This window comes from Mustela erminea, chromosome 14, assembly GCF_009829155.1.
Source record: "Mustela erminea isolate mMusErm1 chromosome 14, mMusErm1.Pri, whole genome shotgun sequence".
In the NCBI taxonomy this organism is placed as follows: domain Eukaryota; kingdom Metazoa; phylum Chordata; class Mammalia; order Carnivora; family Mustelidae; genus Mustela; species Mustela erminea.
In genome coordinates, this window is record NC_045627.1 from 34858292 (window position 1) to 34879645 (window position 21354).

The 21354-nt window shown below is 39.7% G+C and overlaps 1 protein-coding gene across 2 annotated transcripts in view; it reads left to right on the top strand.

Annotated features, from left to right (window-relative positions):
• The window catches only part of MYPN (myopalladin), a 100892-nt gene that overhangs the window by 57300 nt on the left and 22238 nt on the right, over positions 1 to 21354 (top strand). For both annotated transcript variants that reach the window (XM_032313418.1, XM_032313419.1), the window contains 4 exons: positions 955 to 1071; positions 1443 to 1815; positions 9807 to 10397; positions 10745 to 10883. In XM_032313418.1, the coding sequence (XP_032169309.1) occupies positions 955 to 1071; positions 1443 to 1815; positions 9807 to 10397; positions 10745 to 10883 (1220 nt within the window). The remainder of the gene's footprint in view (positions 1 to 954; positions 1072 to 1442; positions 1816 to 9806; positions 10398 to 10744; positions 10884 to 21354) is intronic.

The following is a 21354-nucleotide window of genomic DNA, read 5'->3' on the forward strand; positions in this document are numbered from 1 at the left end:
TCTCTGGAGCAGGTACTCAGCACTGTCTGCTGTGGCCTCTGGTCCAGGTTGCCTAGAAGGTGGCCAGCTAATTCAATTCAGTTATCGTGAAACAGTGAGATTCCCAAGTCCCTCCTAATACAACAACGCTTTTGTTAATTTTGTTTTTCATGTCAGGTCCACTGAGTGATAATGCTACTGTCCTATACCTCTCTTCATGTCAAGGAATATCTAACTATAATAATTTTAGGCTATAATCACATGGTTTAATCTGGGAATCAATTCCATGATGATGGAATCATTATTTGAATAATGGAAAATAACCCTTGTCATTATTCAAAGGGGTTTCATGCTGTCTATTGAAATAATCCGTAAGAATTACCATAGTATTGCAAAAGAGAAGATGTTTTTCACTCTTTTTTCACCTGAAATTTCAAATTACTCTATCAGCTAATTACTATCAGCACAGCAAAATATTTCTTGCCCAGTTTTAAATTGTGGCCTTCATTTTAAATGACCTCAGTGGAAAAGTTCCCCACAGACATAGTGAAATCCCTAGATTTTAAAATGTTTTATTAATCCTTTTACTTCACACAAATCTCCTTTTGCTTTAACTCCTAATTTGTTTTTGTGATTTTTTTAAGTTTACTGTTTCTCAGTTCTATTTTTATCATCTGGACTGATGACATAAAAACAGAAAATGATCCAGGAATTCACAATTTATTAAGATATTTTGTTATCGTAAGATCCTCTTGCCAATAGTCAATGTGGAGTTTTCTGTTGTACATCTTTGATTCATTGAGCCTGCTCATCAGCCAGTCCAATCAGATAATTGTTTAGACTGATTACTTTCAAACAACTCATAGAATCAACTTCTTATATTGACCTTTATAGAATCCTTATCTGATATCAGTAACCTTTATAATTCCATTTCCACAATGAAGTCAGTAACTGTTCTGTTTTACTGGCATTTAGAGGAGATTTGTACTTTGGTCATTGCTGAGGTGTTTGCAGAAGACTCTGGGTGCTTCACATGTACAGCAAGCAACAAATACGGCACGGTGTCAAGCATTGCACAGCTCGATGTAAGAGGTAAGGGTTCTGGAAGACCAGAACAGTCTAGACTATGGAACAATATCCAATTTTCATTTTCTTGTTGCATTTATGACCATCACCCATGACCCTGCTGCTATCTCTTGTAGTCCTTAAGAAAACATCCCCTTGGTGTTTTATACACTTCTAATATTCTTTCCAAACCAGTACTTGGGTTTTTAGTTTAGATTTTTTTTTCCCCCCTGTATCCTCACCATTCTTTAATGCCCCAGATTATGTCACTGTTTCTGACAAACATTCTCCCATTACATACTCATCTGGTTGGCTCCATGGCCCAGCTCTCAGTTATAATCCTGTCTCAGTCTTACTGGGTGAGGCTAACAGCTCAGGTCCTGTTATTGTCCTTTCAGGAAACGAAGACCTCAGAAATAATGGTTCTCTTCACTCGGCCAATTCCACCACCAACCTGGCTGTTACTGAGCAACAGCCATCCCCACCCAACCCAGAGCCCCCTTCTGTGGAACAAGCCCCTAAACCCAAACTTGAAGGAGTTCTGGTGAACCACAATGAGCCCCGGTCCAGCTCCAGGATTGGGCTCCGTGTGCACTTCAACCTGCCTGAAGATGACAAAGGAAGTGAAGCATCTTCTGAGGAGGGTGTGGTGACCACCAAGCAGACCAGGCCCGATTCTTTCCCGGAAAGATTCAATGGACAGGCAGCAAAAATCCCTGAGCCTTCTTCACCCATCAAAGAACCCCCTCCAGTTCTGGCCAAACCCAAACTGTAAGTAAAAATTAAAACAGGACCAAGGGTGCCTCTGAACCTCTCTGAATCTGCCCTTAAGAATAATGGGGCTGGGCGCCTGGGTGGCTCAGTGGGTTGGGCCGCTGCCTTCGGCTCAGGTCATGATCTCAGGGTCCTGGGATCGAGGCCTGCATCGGGCTCTCTGCTCAGCGGGGAGCCTGCTTCCTCCTCTCTCTCTGCCTGCCTCTCTGCCTGCTTGTGATCTCTCTCTGTCAAATAAATAAATTAAATCTTAAAAAAAAAAAAAAAAAGAATGATGGGGCTGATTTGCGACGACGTGGATGGAACTAGAGGATATTATGCTTAGCGAAATAAGTCAATCAGAGAAAGACAACTATCATATGATCTCCCTGATATGAGGAAGCTGAGAAGCAATATGGGAGGTTTGGGGAGTAGGAAAAGAATAAATGAAACAAGATGGGATCCGGAGGGAGACAAACCATAAAAGACTCTTAATCTCGCAAAACAAACTGAGGGTTGTGGTTGGGGGGAGGGGTTAGTGAGAAGGTGGTGGGGTTATGGACATTGGGGAAGGTATGTGCTATGGTGAGTGCTGTGAAGTGTGTAAACCGGTGATTCACAGACCTGTACCCCTGGGGCTAATAATACATTTTATGTTTATAAAAAAAATAAAAGAATTATAAAACAAAACGAATGGGGCTGAATGGGATACCTGAGTGGCTCAGTTGGTTAAGAGTCCAGGTCTTGATCTCAGAGTTGTGAGTTCAAGTCCTGCAATGAGCTCCATGCTGGGTGTGGAGCCTACTTAAAAAAAAAGGGGGGGGTCTAAAAACAGAAAGAGAAGAAACAATTTAAATGCTTTGCAAACCATAAATCCTTACACCAACATTAGTGTACTCTCACTACTATCCTTACTGTTAAAATGTTATTCCTGATGTTACCCCTAAACTAGCGGATAAAGATGTTTGTCTAACATTAGAGGCTCCAAATGAAGCCCTTCTGTAGTCTTCTTATAGAGCCCTTTCTCGAATCTAATAATCCTTATAATCTATAATTTCATCCTTATGTTTCCCATTTCTGTTCCAGCTAAAGCTCTTGTAGTCATTACGGAAAAGATATCTAGTACTTTTTTGACCATTCTTTGTTGTGACTAGATATGCTATAATAACACAGTAGGTTTCGTATAATATAATGGGGATGAAAGAATGAGGAGTCATAATTTTCAGACTCACCTTGGGGCCTGATGTGATGTCACCCTAACCTCTTAGGGAGCCTCCATTGGAGCCATGTTGCAATGTTTAAAGTTCATCCATAATAAAGCAAACACAGAACATGAAATTACTACTACTGTGTTCTGTTGGATCAAAGTTATAAAAATTATATTTATAATTACATAAACCTTTAAAGGTCAAAATTAAAATCTATAGTAACAGTGATCCCATCATGCGTTTCTCAGGGCAGAACACAAGATGTTCAATGGAAGCAGGGGATGTCATTTAGTTTCTTTTTTTTAGTTATTTTTATTAACATATAATGTATTATTTGCCCCAGGGGTACAGGTCTGTGAATCATCAGTCTTACACATTTCACAGCACTTACCATAGCACATACCCTTCCCAATATCTATAACCCAACCACCCTATCCCCACTCCTCCACCCCCCAGCGATCCTCAGGTCATTTAGTTTTATGTTTGTCTCACTATCACATCAGGCAAAATCCTGAGCATAAAATTAAATATTATGAGGCATGCCTCTTGGAAAACCACATCCAAAAATGTCTCTGTTCCCTGAAAGTTCTGCTGGTCACAGGAAATAGGAATCCACTGAAGTAAAAAAGTGGTTACTGTAGGGAAATACACAGGAATGGGAACGTGAAGGCAGCCAGGTCCTGCCTGGAGAAAGATACCCCAAGCCTCTGTCCCCCACTCACTCTCTGTCTGGAGCACCGCCTTGTTTCTTCTTTGCATATCCTCTCCACTCTTCCCTCTTTGAAGACTCATCACCTCACACCTGGCCCATCATGGCATGTCCCATTCTACAATTTGTGTTAAGTTCCACTGCTAATTAAATCATTCATAGCAGCTCAATTCCAAATACCAGCTGGTCAGATGCAGAGGATTTATATTTGGAGGAAAGAAGAGTCAAATGGATCAAATCAGAACTATGAAGGACGGTGAGGTGGGGGATTTCACAGAAAAGGGAGTTTTGGGAACAGGTAATCCAAAACAATTTCCTTGGGAACTGCCTCCTTTATAGAGCCTCCTCTTACCCAAGGACTGTTCAGGGATGATTAGGTATATCAGTTAGGATTCAGTTTAGCTTTGTGTTGCAGAAAACCCAAACAGTGGGTTAAACATATGAGGGTTTTTCCTCTTAAATAAAGGAATTAGATGGGCAGTCTGAGGCCATTAGAGTGGCTCCACAGTCAGTTGACAAGAGACAACCCAGTCTCTTGTCTTTCCACTATGCCTCTTGAGCACTGGCTTCCTCTCCAGGTCCCCTCTTGGTCCGGGATGGCTGATGGTGGTCTAGTCATCATGTCTGATTTCAAGCTGCTGGACAGGCAAATGGGTGGAAGGCCTGATGTCCGACTCATTTTAAGGAGCCTTCTTGGGTCTTACCCAAAAATCTTGTGTTTGTATCTCATCAGCCAGAACTTAGTCACACGGTATATAATAGGTGCAAAGGAGACTAGGAAGTGTAGTCTTTGGCTGTAGACGTTGCCTCCATGAATAAAATCAAGTTCTTTCACAAAGGGAAGAATTAAGCAGTCAGCCAGCAGCATCCACCACATCAGACTTTCAATGAATATAATTTTTTGTTATTAAACTATGCAGTGACACGCTCTACAAATCCAGCCCTCAGTGCTATATAATTCTTTAATCTCTTTTGCCTTCCTTAAGTTTTCTCTTAATTGTGTCTATAGGTTGTATTAGTAGAGGGATGAACATATATGTACATGTGCACATGCCCACACACAACACACACAGCAGTCCTTTGTGAACCCATATGTCTAACAGCCTTTTCTTTTTTTTTTTTTAAGATTTTATTTATGTATTTGACAGAGATCACAAGTAGGCAGAGGCAGGCAGAGAGAGAGGAAGGGAAGCAGGCTCCCTGCCGAGCAGAGAGCTCAATGCGGTGCTCAATTCCAGGACCCTGGGATCATGACCTGAGCCAAAGGCAGAGGCTTTAACCCACTGAGCCATCCAGGCGCCCCTCTAACAGCCTTTTCTTACTGGTTTTGACCTCATTGTTTTTAATCTTCTAGGTTTTGCATTACAATATATTGACTCTCTGAATAATCTTCTTGAGGGCACAATTTTCTGCTTATTCTCCCAACTTGCCACTCACATGAAAAATAGACATAATTCTTATAGATCTTAAAACTGCAACAGAAACAAGAACTGTCATTTTTAAACATTGTATCATCAAAGCCTGGATAATTCAGACTTTGAGATTTTTAATTTGAATTCAAGCTGTCTAGAACAGTGATTCTTCATCTGGCTACACTCTCTAATGAAAGGTAGAGCCTTTAAAAAATATTTATGTCTTCTATCCCAACTGAATCAGAATCCCTCCACAGATATTTTAATATTCATCCAGTTTGGAAACTACTGGTCTAAAGTTGGAAATTCTGGGTTACCACAATTTATCATTCTGCCCCACCCCCTACACACACCCCTCCATACCCAGGGGAACACAATAATTAACATTTAAAGTGGGGAAAATGTCAGACAAAAATCGGCATGTACTGGGAAAGCCTAGGTTTTGGGGACGAGTGTTTCTCAGTCCCAGGTGCATGCAAAAGCCACCTTGAGCCTTGTTATTCATGGTGCTGGCATCCCCTGGGAGCTTGATAGAAAATGCAGATTCTCAGGCTCCACTCCAGACTTGAATCAGAAGCTGGGGGTAGGGGGCGGGGAGGGCAAAATCTGGGTTTCAATAAGCCCTCCAGAGGCTTCTGAGGCTCACTAAAGTTTAAGAACCACTGACCTACTTCTAAAAAGAATAATAACTAGGCCTGGATCTTTTCCCGGGCTGCTGGACTTTCTGGGCAATGGTGCCTAAATCACTGAGGTTTGTCTTTGTCTTGTCTTTTATGCTCTGTGAGTGATTCTAATGTGTAGCCCGCATGGTAGCCTCTGCTAAAACCACGGCTAGAAGCCAATTGCAGAGACATATTTACTCAGAATTTGTTATTCTAATTAGTGATGTGCTAGCAGATGTTTTAAAAACGGATAAAGACAGGGAAGCCCTGATTTGTAACATTTGCCAATTTTCTCCCACCATGTTCTATTTCAAGCTACTAAAGAAAGGTCATTGAACTGGGAATTGGAATGAAATGTGCACAATCTGCTCTCCAGAGCAATCGAGAACTGGCTCCAGCACACACTGCCCAAAATTTGTGTGGCCAAAACAGCTTTCAAAAGGACTTGATACACTATCCCAAGTTTGTTTTGTTGTTTTTGTCACTAAGCTTTTTCATCTAAAATCCCTAAGAGATTCCTTTGTTCCCCAGAAACAAAAAGAAGCATCTTTATTATTCTGAAACTCTCAATTTTCATTCTTACAAATCTTGAAACTGACATTTGTGGTTCACAAACTAAAAAATAAAAAGCCACCAGTTATTGAGTACTTATATGTTTTCGGTGATTTGATCAATTCTCACAACAATGTTGAGAGTGTACTTATTCCTCTTTTACTTATGAGGCTATCAGGGTCAGAAAAGGTCTAGAAACTACCCCAAGCCACACAGACAATGCATGAGTGGCAGAGCCAGGATGAGGACCTAAGTCGGTCTGTCTGCAGAAACCATATTCTTGAGCATCATGGTTAAATTATGTGTTGTGGCAAAGGAGAAGATATATTCAGGTAACTCAAGAGAGCTGATAAATCTGCCTGGGTAAAAGAAAGCTTGGTGTCAGCTTGAAAGCTGATAAAAGAAAGCTTGGATACAGACCCGACTTCAGAAATCTTCATGGCAACAAGAAAAGAGCAGCTGAGCTTGTAGCAATTTATGACAGGCTGTTACTTTGTTTTAGAGATGTTACTCAGGATTTTAGAGCTAGAATGCCTTTGTAATTTATTTTCCCTTCCTTTATTCTTTCATTGTTCTTTGTACCTTCATTATTAAAGCAACAAGTAAGTTCCATGTGTTCTCTTAAATAACCAGTGGTTATTTATGTTGTATGTATGTATAGTAAGATTTTGGAGCCCTGAATAGCTTGTGCTATCTCAGACATGTATATCTCTCCTATAGTGCCTGGCAAAGTTAACACAGAAGATTTAATAAAAGTTCGTCAAATAATGGCATTGACAGCTGATGTAATGAATAAGGGAATCCAAATTGCTCTTTTAAATCCCTTGTGAAACAAGACTAATGAAATGAGAAACAAACAAACAAACAAAAACCAATCTTGTTCAACAAAAAGAGACATTATTCTCAAATGAATTCTTCCAGAATCTTAGATAAGCAAAACAATTTAACACTCTATCTCACATATCATTATGTTTAAGGTTTGTGACCCTCTCTAATCTGATACACTGCATTAAATGATAAGGGCTGACATGCCATTGGAAATCTTACTTAAAATAAAAAGATACTTCTTCGTTTTTATTCAATGGGAACTAAAGGAAAATAAGACTCAATCAGTACCAAATGACTTCCTGCCACTTTCGATCATCCTTATCTTTCTGAGATTACTTACATGTCATAGACTACTTTTTCTATTTCTGTGGCCACAAGGAAAGGATTCTGGAAAATCATAAGATGAAAATTTGTAGACTACTCTGTACAGAGATGTCCTGAAAACCATACAGCATTGTCTTCAGGCTATGGCAACCACAGAATGTGACCTGACAAATACGAAATCCATTAAAAAATCTAAAGATTTTTGTATTTTCATACCATTAGGAAAGTTAACACTAACAGAAACAATATTAATTGTATATATTTTATATTTTCTTAAGGATAACCTAACAAAGATATTTCTGCTTCTCTTGATTGCTGAATCTTTCATCCATGATGAAACTAAAAGGTTTAATTAATCTGTAACTATATTACTTTATTCTCTAAGCTTATATACTTCTAAAAAGTAGAGAGAGAAGAAAGTTACTGTAACAAGTGGTTAATGCTTCTGAATTCTTAGTTTAAGTCAAAACAAGAATTTTTACCAACAAACAAGGAAGGATTGCATATTATATAACTATATGACAACATACGGGGCTCTATTTTGTAAAGTTACTTTTCCATATATTGTAATCAGAAATGTTAATGAGGAGCACCTGGGTGGCTCACTGGGTTAAGCCTCTGCCTTTGGCTCAGGTCATGATTTCGGGGTCCTGGGATCCAGCCCCACATGGGGCTCTCTGCTCAGCAAGGAGCCTGCTTTCCTCTCTCTCTCTCTCTCTCTTTCTCTCTGAGTGCCTCTCTACCTACTTGTGATCTCTGTCTGTCAAATGAATAAATTTAAAAAAAAATTCTTAAAAAAAAAAAAAAGAAATGTCAATGAAAGGAAGGAGAAAGGTCTTAAACACCCAGAATTAAGAAAAATCAAGGTTTGGAGAACCTCCTGGTTCAACTTTATTACCATTCGTGTTGACTTTCCTAATGCTATGAAAATACTGAACATTCCATTTTTAATAGCTCTCATGTTCAGCAGATCACCTTCTATGTTCCAGAAGCAACCTATGTTTCCAAAGAACATAAAACCATGGCAGATTTGAAACACAACTTTATGCACATAAGATTTTTACAGATTTTCATTTTCCATTTTCTTTCTTAAGAAATAGGGGCACTTGGGTGGCTCAGTCCTTAAGTATCTGCCTTCGGCTAGGGCCAGGATCCCAGGGTCCTGGGATCAGGCCCCACCTTGGGCTCCCTGCTCAGCAGAAAACCTGCTTCTCCCTCTCCCACTCCCTCAGCTTGTGTCCCTCTCTTGCTATCTCTGTGTGTGTGTGTGTGTGTGTGTGTGTGTGTCAAATAAATAAATAAAACCTTTTAAAAAATAATAACTGGGGGCACCGGGGTGGCTCAGTCAATTGAGCATCCAACTGTTGATTTTGGCTGAGGTCGAGATCTTGGGGTCACAGGATTGACCCCCACATTGGGCTCGCTCTGCGCTTAGTAGAGTCTGTTTCTCTCCCTCTTACCTTCTCCCTCTGCCTCTCCCCCCCATGCTCGCTTGCTCTCTCTCTCTCTCTCAAATAAATAAATCTTTAAAAAAAAATTACTAGCCATTTTGTTAAGATAAATAAACTGTGGGCAAATCATATAATGCTTCTGTGATTCAGTTTCCTACAAAAGAAGAAAATATTTTCTGTTTGATCTTCTCCTTTTAGGAACAAGAAAAGTCTAAGGCTATGTTTCTAATTAGGATGGCCATATAATCTATGATTCAAATCATGACATTTTTGAGAGTAAAAAAAGCACCAGGAAAACAGTCATAAACCAAGACTGCCCAGAATGTATTGAGACATGTGGTCACCTTATCTATAACATTTGTTGTCAAGAGGGGATGAGAAACACCAAGACACATCCAGTGGCTTTCTTAAGGTTTTAAACTGAGGCAAAATGAAGCATACAACACATTCAGTTCCTTACAGCAATACGTAGCTCACCGCTTTCTGTCCCAAAGCTGAGATACAGTCTGCTCCAGTCAGAACTTTGGGCATTCCCAACAGAGGACCGTTGTTTCTATTTCTTCTTTCTAATTTATAAACTTTCTAAAATTGTGCTGCCGTGTTTCAAGGTCACCACACAAAGAATACAATGTGAGCGATGCCTTTTGGAGTTGTGCATTGTGGTGGCTTTTCCCCTTCTTGCCGACAATAAAACAGATTTAGGAAAGAGAAACCGCTCATGAGGAATTGATTAGCTCATTTCTGACAACTCTGGTTGTGTGTTCTGAATCAGCATAGAACTGTAAATAGACTGTCTCGACGTTTTCTGATCGGTGAGGCTGATAGTGACAGATTTCCCTTCTCTCTCCCCATCTTTTGTGCAGTGATTCCAGTCAGCTACAACAGCTTCACAACCAAGTCCTACTGGAACAACAGCAGCTGCAAAACCTATCTCCTTCCTCTCCTAAGGAGTTTCCTTTCAACATGAGTGCTTTGAACTCCACTGCTTCCCCGGCGGTGACGATGCCCAGCAAGCAGGTGAAGGCTCCTTCATCACAGACATTCAGCTTGGCCCGGCCAAAGCATTTCTTCCCCTCTCCAAACACCACCGCAGCAACTGTGTCCCCTTCCAGCTCGCCAGTGTTCACCCTGAGCAGCACTCCTCAAACCATTCAGAGGACAGTGAGCAAAGAGAGCCTCTTGGTTTCTCAGCCCTCCGTGCCAAACAAATCTCTAGGAGGAGTTTCCGTCCCAAATGAGCCACCCCCTCTAGCTCCAGTAGAGCCAGCACCAGCGCCACTCACGTTTGCCATCTCCAGTGGAAACCAGTTTCAGCCCCGCTGTGTTTCCCCAGCTCCTGTCTCTCCCACCAGCCGGATTCAGAACCCAGTGGCTTTCCTCAGCTCTGTTTTGCCTTCTCTCCCTGCCATCCCTCCCACCAATGCCATGGGGCTGCCCAGAAGTGCACCATCTGTGTAAGTGTCATTTAGATTTCTTGAGTAAAAGATGTCACTTAAGAAAGGACATACAGGGAATAGCTTGGTCTGGGACAGGACTCTCATTTAGTGGATTCTAGATAATCTAATCTCTGAGGCAGTAAATGGATATTGAACACCTTACAGCTTTAATAATTTAAATATTGAAAACACCTCTACAGATACAGAGTCTCTGTGCAGTGCTCAACTTTGGTACCCAAGCTGACCTCCCTAAGTGCCTGGTGACTCCTACTGTCTGACCGCCAGTTCAGCCACTCTGATTTCTAGGCCTTCAGACACTGGCAAGGGTTTCTCATGGGTGTATCAGATGTGAATTTATTTTACAGGCCATCCCAGGGACTAATGAAGAAAAACACAAAGTCTCCCCAACCGGTGAATGATGATTACATTCGTGAAACTAAGAATGCGGTCATTCAAGACTTGGGGAAAAAAATGAATTTCAGTGATGCCAGATCAAACCAGCAGGTAAGATTGTTGCACATAATGGTTTATTGGAATTTCATGATAAGAAATATCATTTCACTTAACTTGGTCCTTGGATGGTCAAGTCACCAGACCTCAGTGAGCCTGACCCTGCACTCGTAGAAGTTAGAACATAGATTAACCAAGGGTCATATGGGAAACTCATCCACATGGATCTACAGTTCTTGATTACCGTGGTAGTTAATCAGTTTAACTATTTATATGTGTTTACACAGAATAGAATATGTTAAGAAAGAGAAGGACTAGCTAGTTTGCTGGCCATTCCAGCAATCCTCAACCCAGTATAGGCAAATACCATCACATCTTTGAAATACTGCAATATATGAGAAGATCTAGACTTTAAGGAATGCTGGGATGCCACATTGTCCTTTATTTGTCTCCTACAATCTAATGTGCTAGAGGTCTGTTCACTAGTTCCTCTCACTCTTTACGTTAGCTTGAATCATGTGAAATAGCCATTAATAGGCAATATCCTGTGGTTCAACCCATACAACTCCTTGTTTTCTAGTAAGTGCTCACACTGAAGGAGAAAAAGGAAAGCCATAGGTGAGCATCAAATAAAAGAAAAATAGACTGAGTATTTTGTTATTTGGGCCATTTATTTTTGCATTTCATCATGTGGTTATTTTTTAAATGTAGGTTTACATTTTAATAACCGAACTCTTGGTTAATTTCCCAAGATGGGAACTGATAAAAATCTATTTTGAAACATAACAAGATTTCAGGCAAAACTGTATGCCAAGTATTGTGGAAATTGTGGAGTAAGTGATCCCTGGAAACAAGGCTCCAGATTTCCCTGCCCATATGCTGTTTTCCTTTGTTTCTATCTTCATGGTTCCACCTCCAGTGCAGTCGTGGATACACAGTATTTTACAATTGTGCGATATGTTGGGCAATTTTTACTAAGTAGGTTCTTTTGAAAATGTGCTGCTTGAACTGAAGAAGAACACTTGGGCTTGTTATAATTAAATATACTTTTCATGTATTATTTCACCAAATTAGGTATGTTTCTGGGACATAAATGCCAAGGCAACTCTTTCTCCCTTCCTTCTTCTAGATCGAGAAACAGGGGGCACAGTTGTCAGACTGTCAGTGGTAGAACTAGAACTAGAGCCCTAGTCCCCAAGACACTTCCCATGTTCTCTAAAACGGTGTAGCCTTTTTCAGTTTTATGACAATTACCTTTAAGCTGCCATAAATGTTGCTCTGTCTGATGCAGCTTTCCTTTCCTATAATATTGTCATCACATTTGTGGTTGTTAATCCTTCTAAATATCACTGAAATCAGATCTGTAGTCAGCCGATGTCTTTTGCAACTCAGAGAGGGAGCAATTGGGAACGCTGTAAAAATAATACCAGGTTAGCACACAAGCCGTGTGATGTTACTTTCATAGTTGCTCTGTAGGTAGATCCATGCTAATCCCCTGCCCAGTTCATGGCAAAGTAGGGTTTGTCTCCTGAAATACTGAAATGTGAGTATATGTGAACATGAACTTCTATGAACTGAGTGTCCTAAACCTGATAGAGCTCATTATTAACTCCAGGGCCAATAGTGGGGACTAGGAGTAGTTTCAAAAAGCATCCCAATCCTCTTCATTTGAATATCTGTGACATGCATCAGCATTCCCCTGAGAATCATTATTCTGGGAATCGCTATGGCAGTTTACTTACAGAATTGATTCTAGACTAAGTTCTATGCCATGGGTAAGAACACCAAGCTGCATAAATAAATTGCATAAATGCAATTCAGGAAACTAAGGATCTAAGATGGAAAATTTGCAGTAGGTTGGTAGATGCTGATACTGATTAAGTTTTAAGGAATAAAATGATGACCACATTATAATACTGCCTCATCATTGTTGCCTTGGGAGATGATAGTGAAGATGTTGTAAAGGACTCTCTAAAATGTATTGTGGCCTAAAGAAGAAAATTTGCTTGGGAAAGTGGAAAAGCAATCATACAGAAACACTTGCCTGTTGATAGTCATCTATATCTGCAGACTGGGGACACAGGAATCAAAATGATCAGTTTTCTTATTCCTATATTAGGATACCCATAGGAAGGGGAAGCAAATGATTTCTTCTGACAATATGCATTTGGTTTTGTTTTATTTTGTTTTGAAAACTTCTAAGTCCAAAAGCTGGACTCTCTGGCCCTATTTTATTCCTAGCCAATGAAGAATAGCAACCTCTTAGAACATGTGTGTGGTCTAGCCTTATCCCATTATTCTGAATATGAAAATAAATCAGAGGTCCTTGAACAATTAATATTGACTATAGATAGTTTCCCCCCCCAGAACGCAAACTCCTCAGTTAATGTTTTAGAAAATGGGTTTTCTTTGACATATCTACCACTTTGCATTTCCCTTTTGTAGTATTTCAGCATTTACCTTCTAACTCATTTTATAAAACATTTCTAAGTAGCAATTAACATTTGCTTATTGATTCTTAGAACATTGTATGACACAAAGGTATCATCTTTTCAGATGTTCATATTTATTAAAATGGTTAGCTTTCTAAACTGACAGTGAAGTTTCTTTGAGTTAGGGACAAGCTAAGAGAGGTGTCCAGCCTCTAGATTTTAGGCTGTATCATTTCTTATTTTGAAGGGTATCATTCACCACCAGTGGAATATCGGTGGCTCGAAAAACATAAATGTTTAAGGATAGTAATGTGAATCTGAAAGGTCAAAGGAACCCAGGATCACAAAATGTAATAATGAACTTTTCATGATGAATGATTGTTTTTAAGTAATTTTTTATTAACATATAATGTATTATTAGCCCTAGGGGTACAGGTCTGTGAATCGCCAGGTTTACACACTTCACAGCACTCACCATAGCACATACCCTCCCCAATGTCCATAACCCCACCCCCCTCTCCCTTCCCCCTCCCCCCAGCAACCCTCAGTTTGTTTTGTGAGATTAAGAGTCACTTATGGTTTGTCTCCCTCCCGATCCATCTTGTTTCACTTATTCATTTCCTACCTCCCAAACCCCCCACGTTGCATCCCCACTTCCTCATATCAGGGAGATCATATGATAGTTGCATGACCAATGATTTTAATTCACACATGAGTTAACCTGATTTTCTGCACCCAGTAAATATTTGCTACGGTTAATTTCTACACACTTGCGTGCGTGCACACACACACACACAGTCTTATTTCAGCTTTCCTCCTTGACCTCATTTCTCTGGAAACCTTCCCATCTCTTTATTCCTGCTCCTTCCCCCAACATACTTTTTAAAATTAATTCTTCTTTAAAACTGTCTGTGGTTCCCAGATACTGTCATGCATGACAAAAGAAAAAAATATGCACCTAATTATTGCTATGCTTTTTGTTCCTCTAATCTTCTCTAAGCTGTTTAGTTTTTTTCTTCTATCTAAAGCATACCTCTTTCATCTCTTACTATGAACTTTTATGAAAATCCTATTTTGTGAGTCTTGCCATCCATTCCTGTTCTAATAAGAACTCCACACAGCCAATGATCTTATTTTGCTTACCTTGAGCATAGTAGAACCTTGGGATAGTGAAGTGTCCCTATGTCATCTGCCGTGGACCCAACCAGGATGCACCAATCACAATCTCCCTGGGACCTCGGATTGGTGGATGTCTTAATCATCGCTGCACCCCTGTTGTGTCTGGCACAGCATAGGTACTCAGTAAATATTTGCTGAATTAGCACACGGCTATGGGGTTTATATTAGTTTCAGATTAGATAGTGAAACTTTTGACCAAATAGAAAATTTTGGATTTGTGGCTTATCTATGGAAAATACCTCACTTGACTATATAGATTCTGATTATGCCTAATTGTGGATACTACCGTATGACGATAATCCACTTAGATCAATAGATTTAAAAGATGAAAACACTGAAATTAAGCAAAACTCTGGTGCTAACTGAATGTCAGTTTCACAAAGAAAAACATTCTCTCCTTTGAGCACAAACATTACTTATAAGCAGCTAATGCAGAAACTGCTGCTTTTACTCACAACGGGTTAAGGCAAGGGGAAATGGAGAATGCGAAATAAATCCAGTCCTGGAAATTCAAAGCCTATGTCTACCAACAGTGGATCAGTAGTCCAAACTTTGTGCAGAACAGTACAGAAAGCACCTAAATTTAACTTAAACGTACTGCTTTTTTTTTTTTTTTTGCAATTTTCTTTACAAAATCTGAGTCCCATCAGTCATAACTTGGAATGACAATCTTGATTTATGTGTATTCGGGGTAGTTATCCATGGGATAACCAACTCTTAGTTGCAAAGACATCGATTCCTGCTTTGTGGATGGTATACATCTTTGGTAACAGCTCAGAAGTAAAGATTCAGTGCTTTAGCAACAAGCCACATACCCCTGGCTCACAACTTCATAGTTTCCTCATTCCTGTTTCCAATTTCCCAGATATTTTATGAAATCTTTCATGGAAATTCCTTGATCTACAGTATTCTTATTTTGTTGCTTATTTGCAGTTTAAACATTGTATACCTAGTACCTTAAACAAATATGTCTAAAAGAAAATTTTTTCTTCCGATATCCCTTTGAATTTATTCCGTGGGATTATTTCTTTTCCTGCTCCTGGCAATCTCAAATATAAGGCAATCTCAAAATAGTTTTGGTCACATTTAGTTCATTTAAGGTTTTATGGTAACTTTGTTGCAAAATACAGTTTTGATCCAGTAGTACAAAATTTCCAGTCCTTGTAGTAACCAACACTCCAATCCTTATTCAAAAATAAGATCCCACACACAAACACCCCTATCCATACCCTACACCGCAGGGACTGTTACAAGTGGTGAACCTAAAACCAGGGAGGGAAGTGTGGCCAGCTGCTCTCTTTTTTGCTCCCTCTTCCCCCACTTTACTAACTGCTACTTCTCACTCCCTTTCCCAGCCATGGAGAGATGAAAGCTGACTCCACGGTGGCTTTGTCTTGTATGGGGCCTAAGGGTGCATGACGGGACCCATCACAGGTCCTCTGCAGGAGTGAATGCTAGTCAAAGTAGTCTTAGCTTTCTGCCTCACTCCTTACTCTAGCTTTTTGAGGCAGGAGTCAGAACCTAACCCACTGTGGAAAATGAAACAAGCTCTCCTATTGGGTCCATTCATTTTTTATTTTTATTTTTATTTTATTGACATATAATGTATTATTTGCTTCCGGGGTACAGGTGAGTCATCAGTCTTACACAATTCACAGCATTCACCATTAGAATGTACTCTCCCCAGTGTCCATAACCCAGCCACCCTATTCCTCTCTTGCCACCCCTCAGTAACCCTCAGTTTGTTTCTGGAGATTAAGAATCTCTTATGGTCTGTCTCCCTCCTGATTCCACCTTATTTCCTTTTTTTCCTCCCTATCCCCCCACAACCCCCAGCCCTGCCTCTCAAATCCCTTATATCAGAGAGATCATATGATAATTGTCTTTCTCTGATTGACTTATTTAGCTCAGCATAATAGTCTCTAGTTTCATCCACATCATTGCAAATGGTAAGAGTTCATTTTTTGATGGCTGCATAATATTCCATTTTACATATATACCACATCTTCTTTATCCATTCGTCTGTTGATGGACATCTAGGTTCTTTCCATAGTTTGGCTATTGTGGACATTGCTGCTATAAACATTCAGGTGCACATGGCCCTTTGGATCCCTACATTTGTATCTTTGGGGTAAATACCCAGTAGTGCAATTGCTGGGTCTTAGGGTAACTCTATTTTCAACTTTTTAAGGAACCTCCATACTGTTTTCCAGAGTGGCTGAACCATCTTGCATTCCTGCCAACAGTGTAGGAGGGTCCCCTTTCCTCTCAGGGCCACCTATGCTGCATCCCAAAGATTTTGAAAAGTTGTGTTTTCATTTTCATTTGTTTCCATGGATTTTTTCAATTCTTCTTTAATTTCCTGGTTGACCCATTCATTCCTTAGTAGGATGTTCTTTAACCTCCATGTATTTCAGTTCTTTCCAACTTTCCTCTTGTAGGTTGAGTTCTAGTTTCAAAGCATTATGGTCTGAAAATATGCGGGGAATGATCCCAATCTTTTGGTACTTGTTGAGACCTGATCTGTGACCCAGGATGTATCTCTTCTGGAGAATGTTCCATGTGCACTGGAGAAGAATGTGTTCTTTGGGGTGGAATGTTGTTTTGGGATGGAATGTTCTGAATATATCTGAGTGATATATTCAGTTACTGGTCCAGTGTGTAATTTAAAGTTTTTATTTCTTTATTGATCTTTTGCTTAGATGATCTGTCCATTTCAGTGAGTGGGGGTGTTAAAGTCCCCTACAATTATTGTATTATTATTGATGTGTTTCTTTGATTTTGTTATTAGTTGGTTTATATAATTGGCTGCTCTCATGTTAGAAGCATAGATATTTAAAATTCTTAGATCTTCTTGTTGGACTGACCCTTTAAGTATGACATAGTGTCCTTTTGCGTTTCTTATTATAGTCTTTGGCTTAAAATCTAATTTGTCTGATATAAGGATTGCCACCTCAGCTTTCTTTTGATGTCCATTAGCATGGTAAATTGTTTTCCTCTCCCTGACTTTAAATCTGGAGTGTCTTTGGGTCTAAAATGAGTTTCTTGCAGACAGCATATCCCTGGGTCTTGCTTTTTTTATCCATTCTGATACACTGTGTCTTTTGATTGGGGCATTTATACCATTTACATTCAGGGTAACTATTGAAAGATAGGAATTTAGTGCCATTGTATTGTCTGTAAGGTGGTTGTCACTGTATATTGTCTCTGTTCCTTTCTGGTCTGTTACTTTTAGGCTCTCTTTTTGCTTAGAGGACCCCTTTCAATATTTCCCATAGGGCTGGTTTGGTGTTTGCAAATTCTTTTAATTTTTTGTTTGTCCCAGAAGCTTTTTAATCTCTCCTTCTATTTTCATTGATAGCCTAGCTGGATATAGTATTCTTGGCTGCATATTTTCCTCGTTTAGTCTCTGAATATATCACACCAGTTCTTTCTGGCCTGCCAGGTCTCTGTGGATAAGTCTGCTGCCAATCTAATATTTCTACTGTTTTATGTTACAGACCTCTTGTCCCAAGCTGCTTTCAGGATTTTCTCTTTGTCACTAAGACTTGTCAGTTTTACTATTAGAGGACGGGGTGTGGACCTTTTTTATTGGTTTTGAGGGGGGTTCTCTGTGTCTCCTGGATTTTGATACGTATTTCCTTCACCAAGTTAGGGAAATTCTCTACTATAAGTCACTCCAATATACCTTCTGCCCCCCTCTCTCTTTCTTTTTCTTCTGGGATCCCAATTATTCTAATATTGTTTCATCTTATGGTATCACTTATCTCTCAAATTCTCCCTTCGTGGTCCAGTAGTTATCTCTCTTTTTCTCAGCTTCTTTATTCTCCATCATTTGGTCTTCTATAAAACTAATTCTCTCTTCTTTCTCATTTATCCTGGCAGTAAGAGCTTCTGTTTTTTATGGCATCTCATTAATAGCTTTTTTGATTTCTATTTGGTTAGATTTTAGTTCTTTTATTTCTCCAGAAAGGGATTCTCTTGTATCTTCCATACTTTTTTCAAGCCCACCTAGCACCTTGATAATTCTCATTCTGAACTCTAGTTCTGACATCTTACTAATGTCCATATTGATTAGGTCCTTGCCATTGGTACTGCCTCTTGTTCTTTTTTTTTGTGGTAAGTTTTTCCACCTTGTCATTTTATCCAGATAAGAGTAGATGAATGAAAGAACAACATACTAAAAGGGTAGCAATAACCCCAGAAAAATATACACTAACCAAATTGGAAGAGACCTGAAACTGGGAGAGAGAAGAAAGAGGGGGAGAAATATATATATATATATATATATATACATGTATATATATATGTGTGTGTATATATATGTACGTATTTATATATATACACACATATATATTAGATTGATGACTAGAACAGAGCCACATACTTGATTTTGGGTGTATTTTGATCTGTTAGAAGAAACTGCCTTTCAAATGTTTAAAGAAAGAAAAACTTATATATATATAAAAATAAGGGTAAACATGATGAAGGAATGGCATATGACTGTAAAAATGAAAATTTAAAAATATTCTAAAAAAGGAATTGATAAGATAAGAAGTTGGTTGGAAAAGAAAAAAAAAAAGAGGAAAGAATGTGATCAGACCGGAAACTAGAACAAAGCCATGTGCTAGATTTAGGGTAAATTTTGATCTGTTAGAAGAAAGCGTATCCCAAAATTTTAAAGAAAGAAAAACCTATATGTATACAAAAAATAAGGTTAAATACAATAAAGGGATGTAATATGACTATAACAATGAAAATTTTAAAAGATTTTTTTAAAAAGGTATTGACAAGATAAGATAATTAAAAAGGGTAAAATAGAAAAGAGTAAAAATTAAAAGAAAAATAGAATAAGAAAAAATAAAATTTAAAAAAAATTTAACTTTGAAAAACTAAAAATCATAGGAAAAGAGCCATGAATTCTATGTGTTGCTTTCCCCTAGCTCTGGAGTTCCACAGTTCTCATTTATTAGTGAACTTGGTCTTGGCTGGATGTTCTTGCTAATCTTCTGGGGGAAGTTTTGCTCTTGGTAGCTTTTGTTCCCTGAACACTTTCTGTAGAGCTTTGGAGGACAATAATGAAAATCGTGGCCTCCCAATCTCCAGCCCCATAGGAGTTGAGAACTCAGGGCCCCACTCCTCAGTGCACCCTCAGAGAAAAGCAGTCAATCACTCCCATCTCCCTGGTCTCCAGCCTCACTCCGTGCTCACCCAGCCTGTGACCGAGCATTTCTATCTCTGGTGCACGGCCCCACTTGGAATCTCCAAACCCAGCAGATTCCTGCAGTGTGCTCCTGTGCTGCTCCTCCCAGAGGAAGAAGAAGGGGGTCTCACAGGATCTGTCACTTGTGGGGTCCCTGTTTGAAGAGCAGTGGCCCAGCTGTGCCTGAGATCATGGTTTAAGGTAACCCCAAGCTAAACGCCCACTCCTCAGCTCCACCTCTGCAGCCGGCTTCCCCACTCTGATGCCTGGCAGCTTTGCCACACTCAAACACCCCTGGTCTTTTTGTGACACCGCAGATCCTGAGACCACACTGTCCCTGCAAGGGCTCCACCCCTTGCTTAGCCTCTGGAGCAATGTCCCTCAGTAGAACAAACTTCTAAATTTCCAATTTTGAGCTTTCCAAAAAAGCTCTATCACTTGCCACAAGCCAACCCCCCTCCCCACGGTCTATATACAGGAAGTATATCACTTCAGATTCACTTCTCCACACATCCTACCTTCCAGAAAGTGTTCACTTTTCTGTTCCTAGAATTGCTGCTCTTCTTCTCTTTGACCTCTGTTGAGTTTGTAGGTGTTCAGAGTGGTTTGATAACTACCTAGCTGAACTCCTGGGACCCGAGGGTAGTTAGGTCTCCTACTCTTCCACCATCTTGCTTGTAGCTCCTAATAGGCCCATTTAATCTTCCTCACTGAGCTTGAAGTGAAGGCAGGTACTCTTGGGTTAGAGGGGGAGATAGGAGATGCAGAGATACAGTAACTCTCTCTCTCTCTCACTGGATTGTTTCCCCTCTGACTCCTTTGTTTCTCTGGCAGAGGTGGGGACTTTAAATGGTCTACCCTGTCTGTAAGCAACTGCTTTAAAATTTCTGAAGAATGGTTTATCTGTCAGCTCACTTGTTTTCTGATACCTAGCCCATCTTGGGCTTCAATAAAAACTTCTAATTAAGAGGCACCTGGGTGGCTCAGTTTGTTGGGCATCTGCCTTTGTCTCAGGTCATGATCCCAGGGTCCTGGGATCAAGCCCCACATAGGGCTCCTTGCTCAGTGGGAAGCCTGCTTCTCCCTCTCCCTCTCCCTCTGCCTGCCACTCTGTCTACTTTGTTCTCTCTCTCTGTGTGTGTCAAATAATAAATAAATAAAATCTTTAAATTTAAAAAAACCTTCCAATTAAGATCTGGTTGCAACCATATCCTCAGTACATACTTATCAGTAGTATTTTTTAAATAACTCATTGAATGTTCTGTTTCTACCATCTCCCAATTAGTCATACTGATAAAATAGTAAATATATAACCAATATGCATACATTCATAGTGAAACAAAGTGTGCATATTTTCATCATATTGCTTCTGTAGTTCCTGATCAAATCAATTCAAACATTTATAAATTCTATAAAATCAGACCCCAAGTTGGTAAAATCAAGTTTGGAGTACACGGAGACAATGTGATATTGATATTGTCAGGCAGGCACTTACAGCCTCATATATATCACCCACTGTGTTCCTGAAGGTTGGGAGTAATCAGAACTATGTACGAAACCCTTCTTTGGGAAAATTACTTGATACTTTAAAAACAAAATTTCAGGAATTTATCTCTCCCTATAATAACTCTGACAATGTATTTAACCAGGAAGCTACCATCCCTTACAGGTCAGGCGATAGGAAAAGCGTGAGGAAAGACTCCTTAATTTA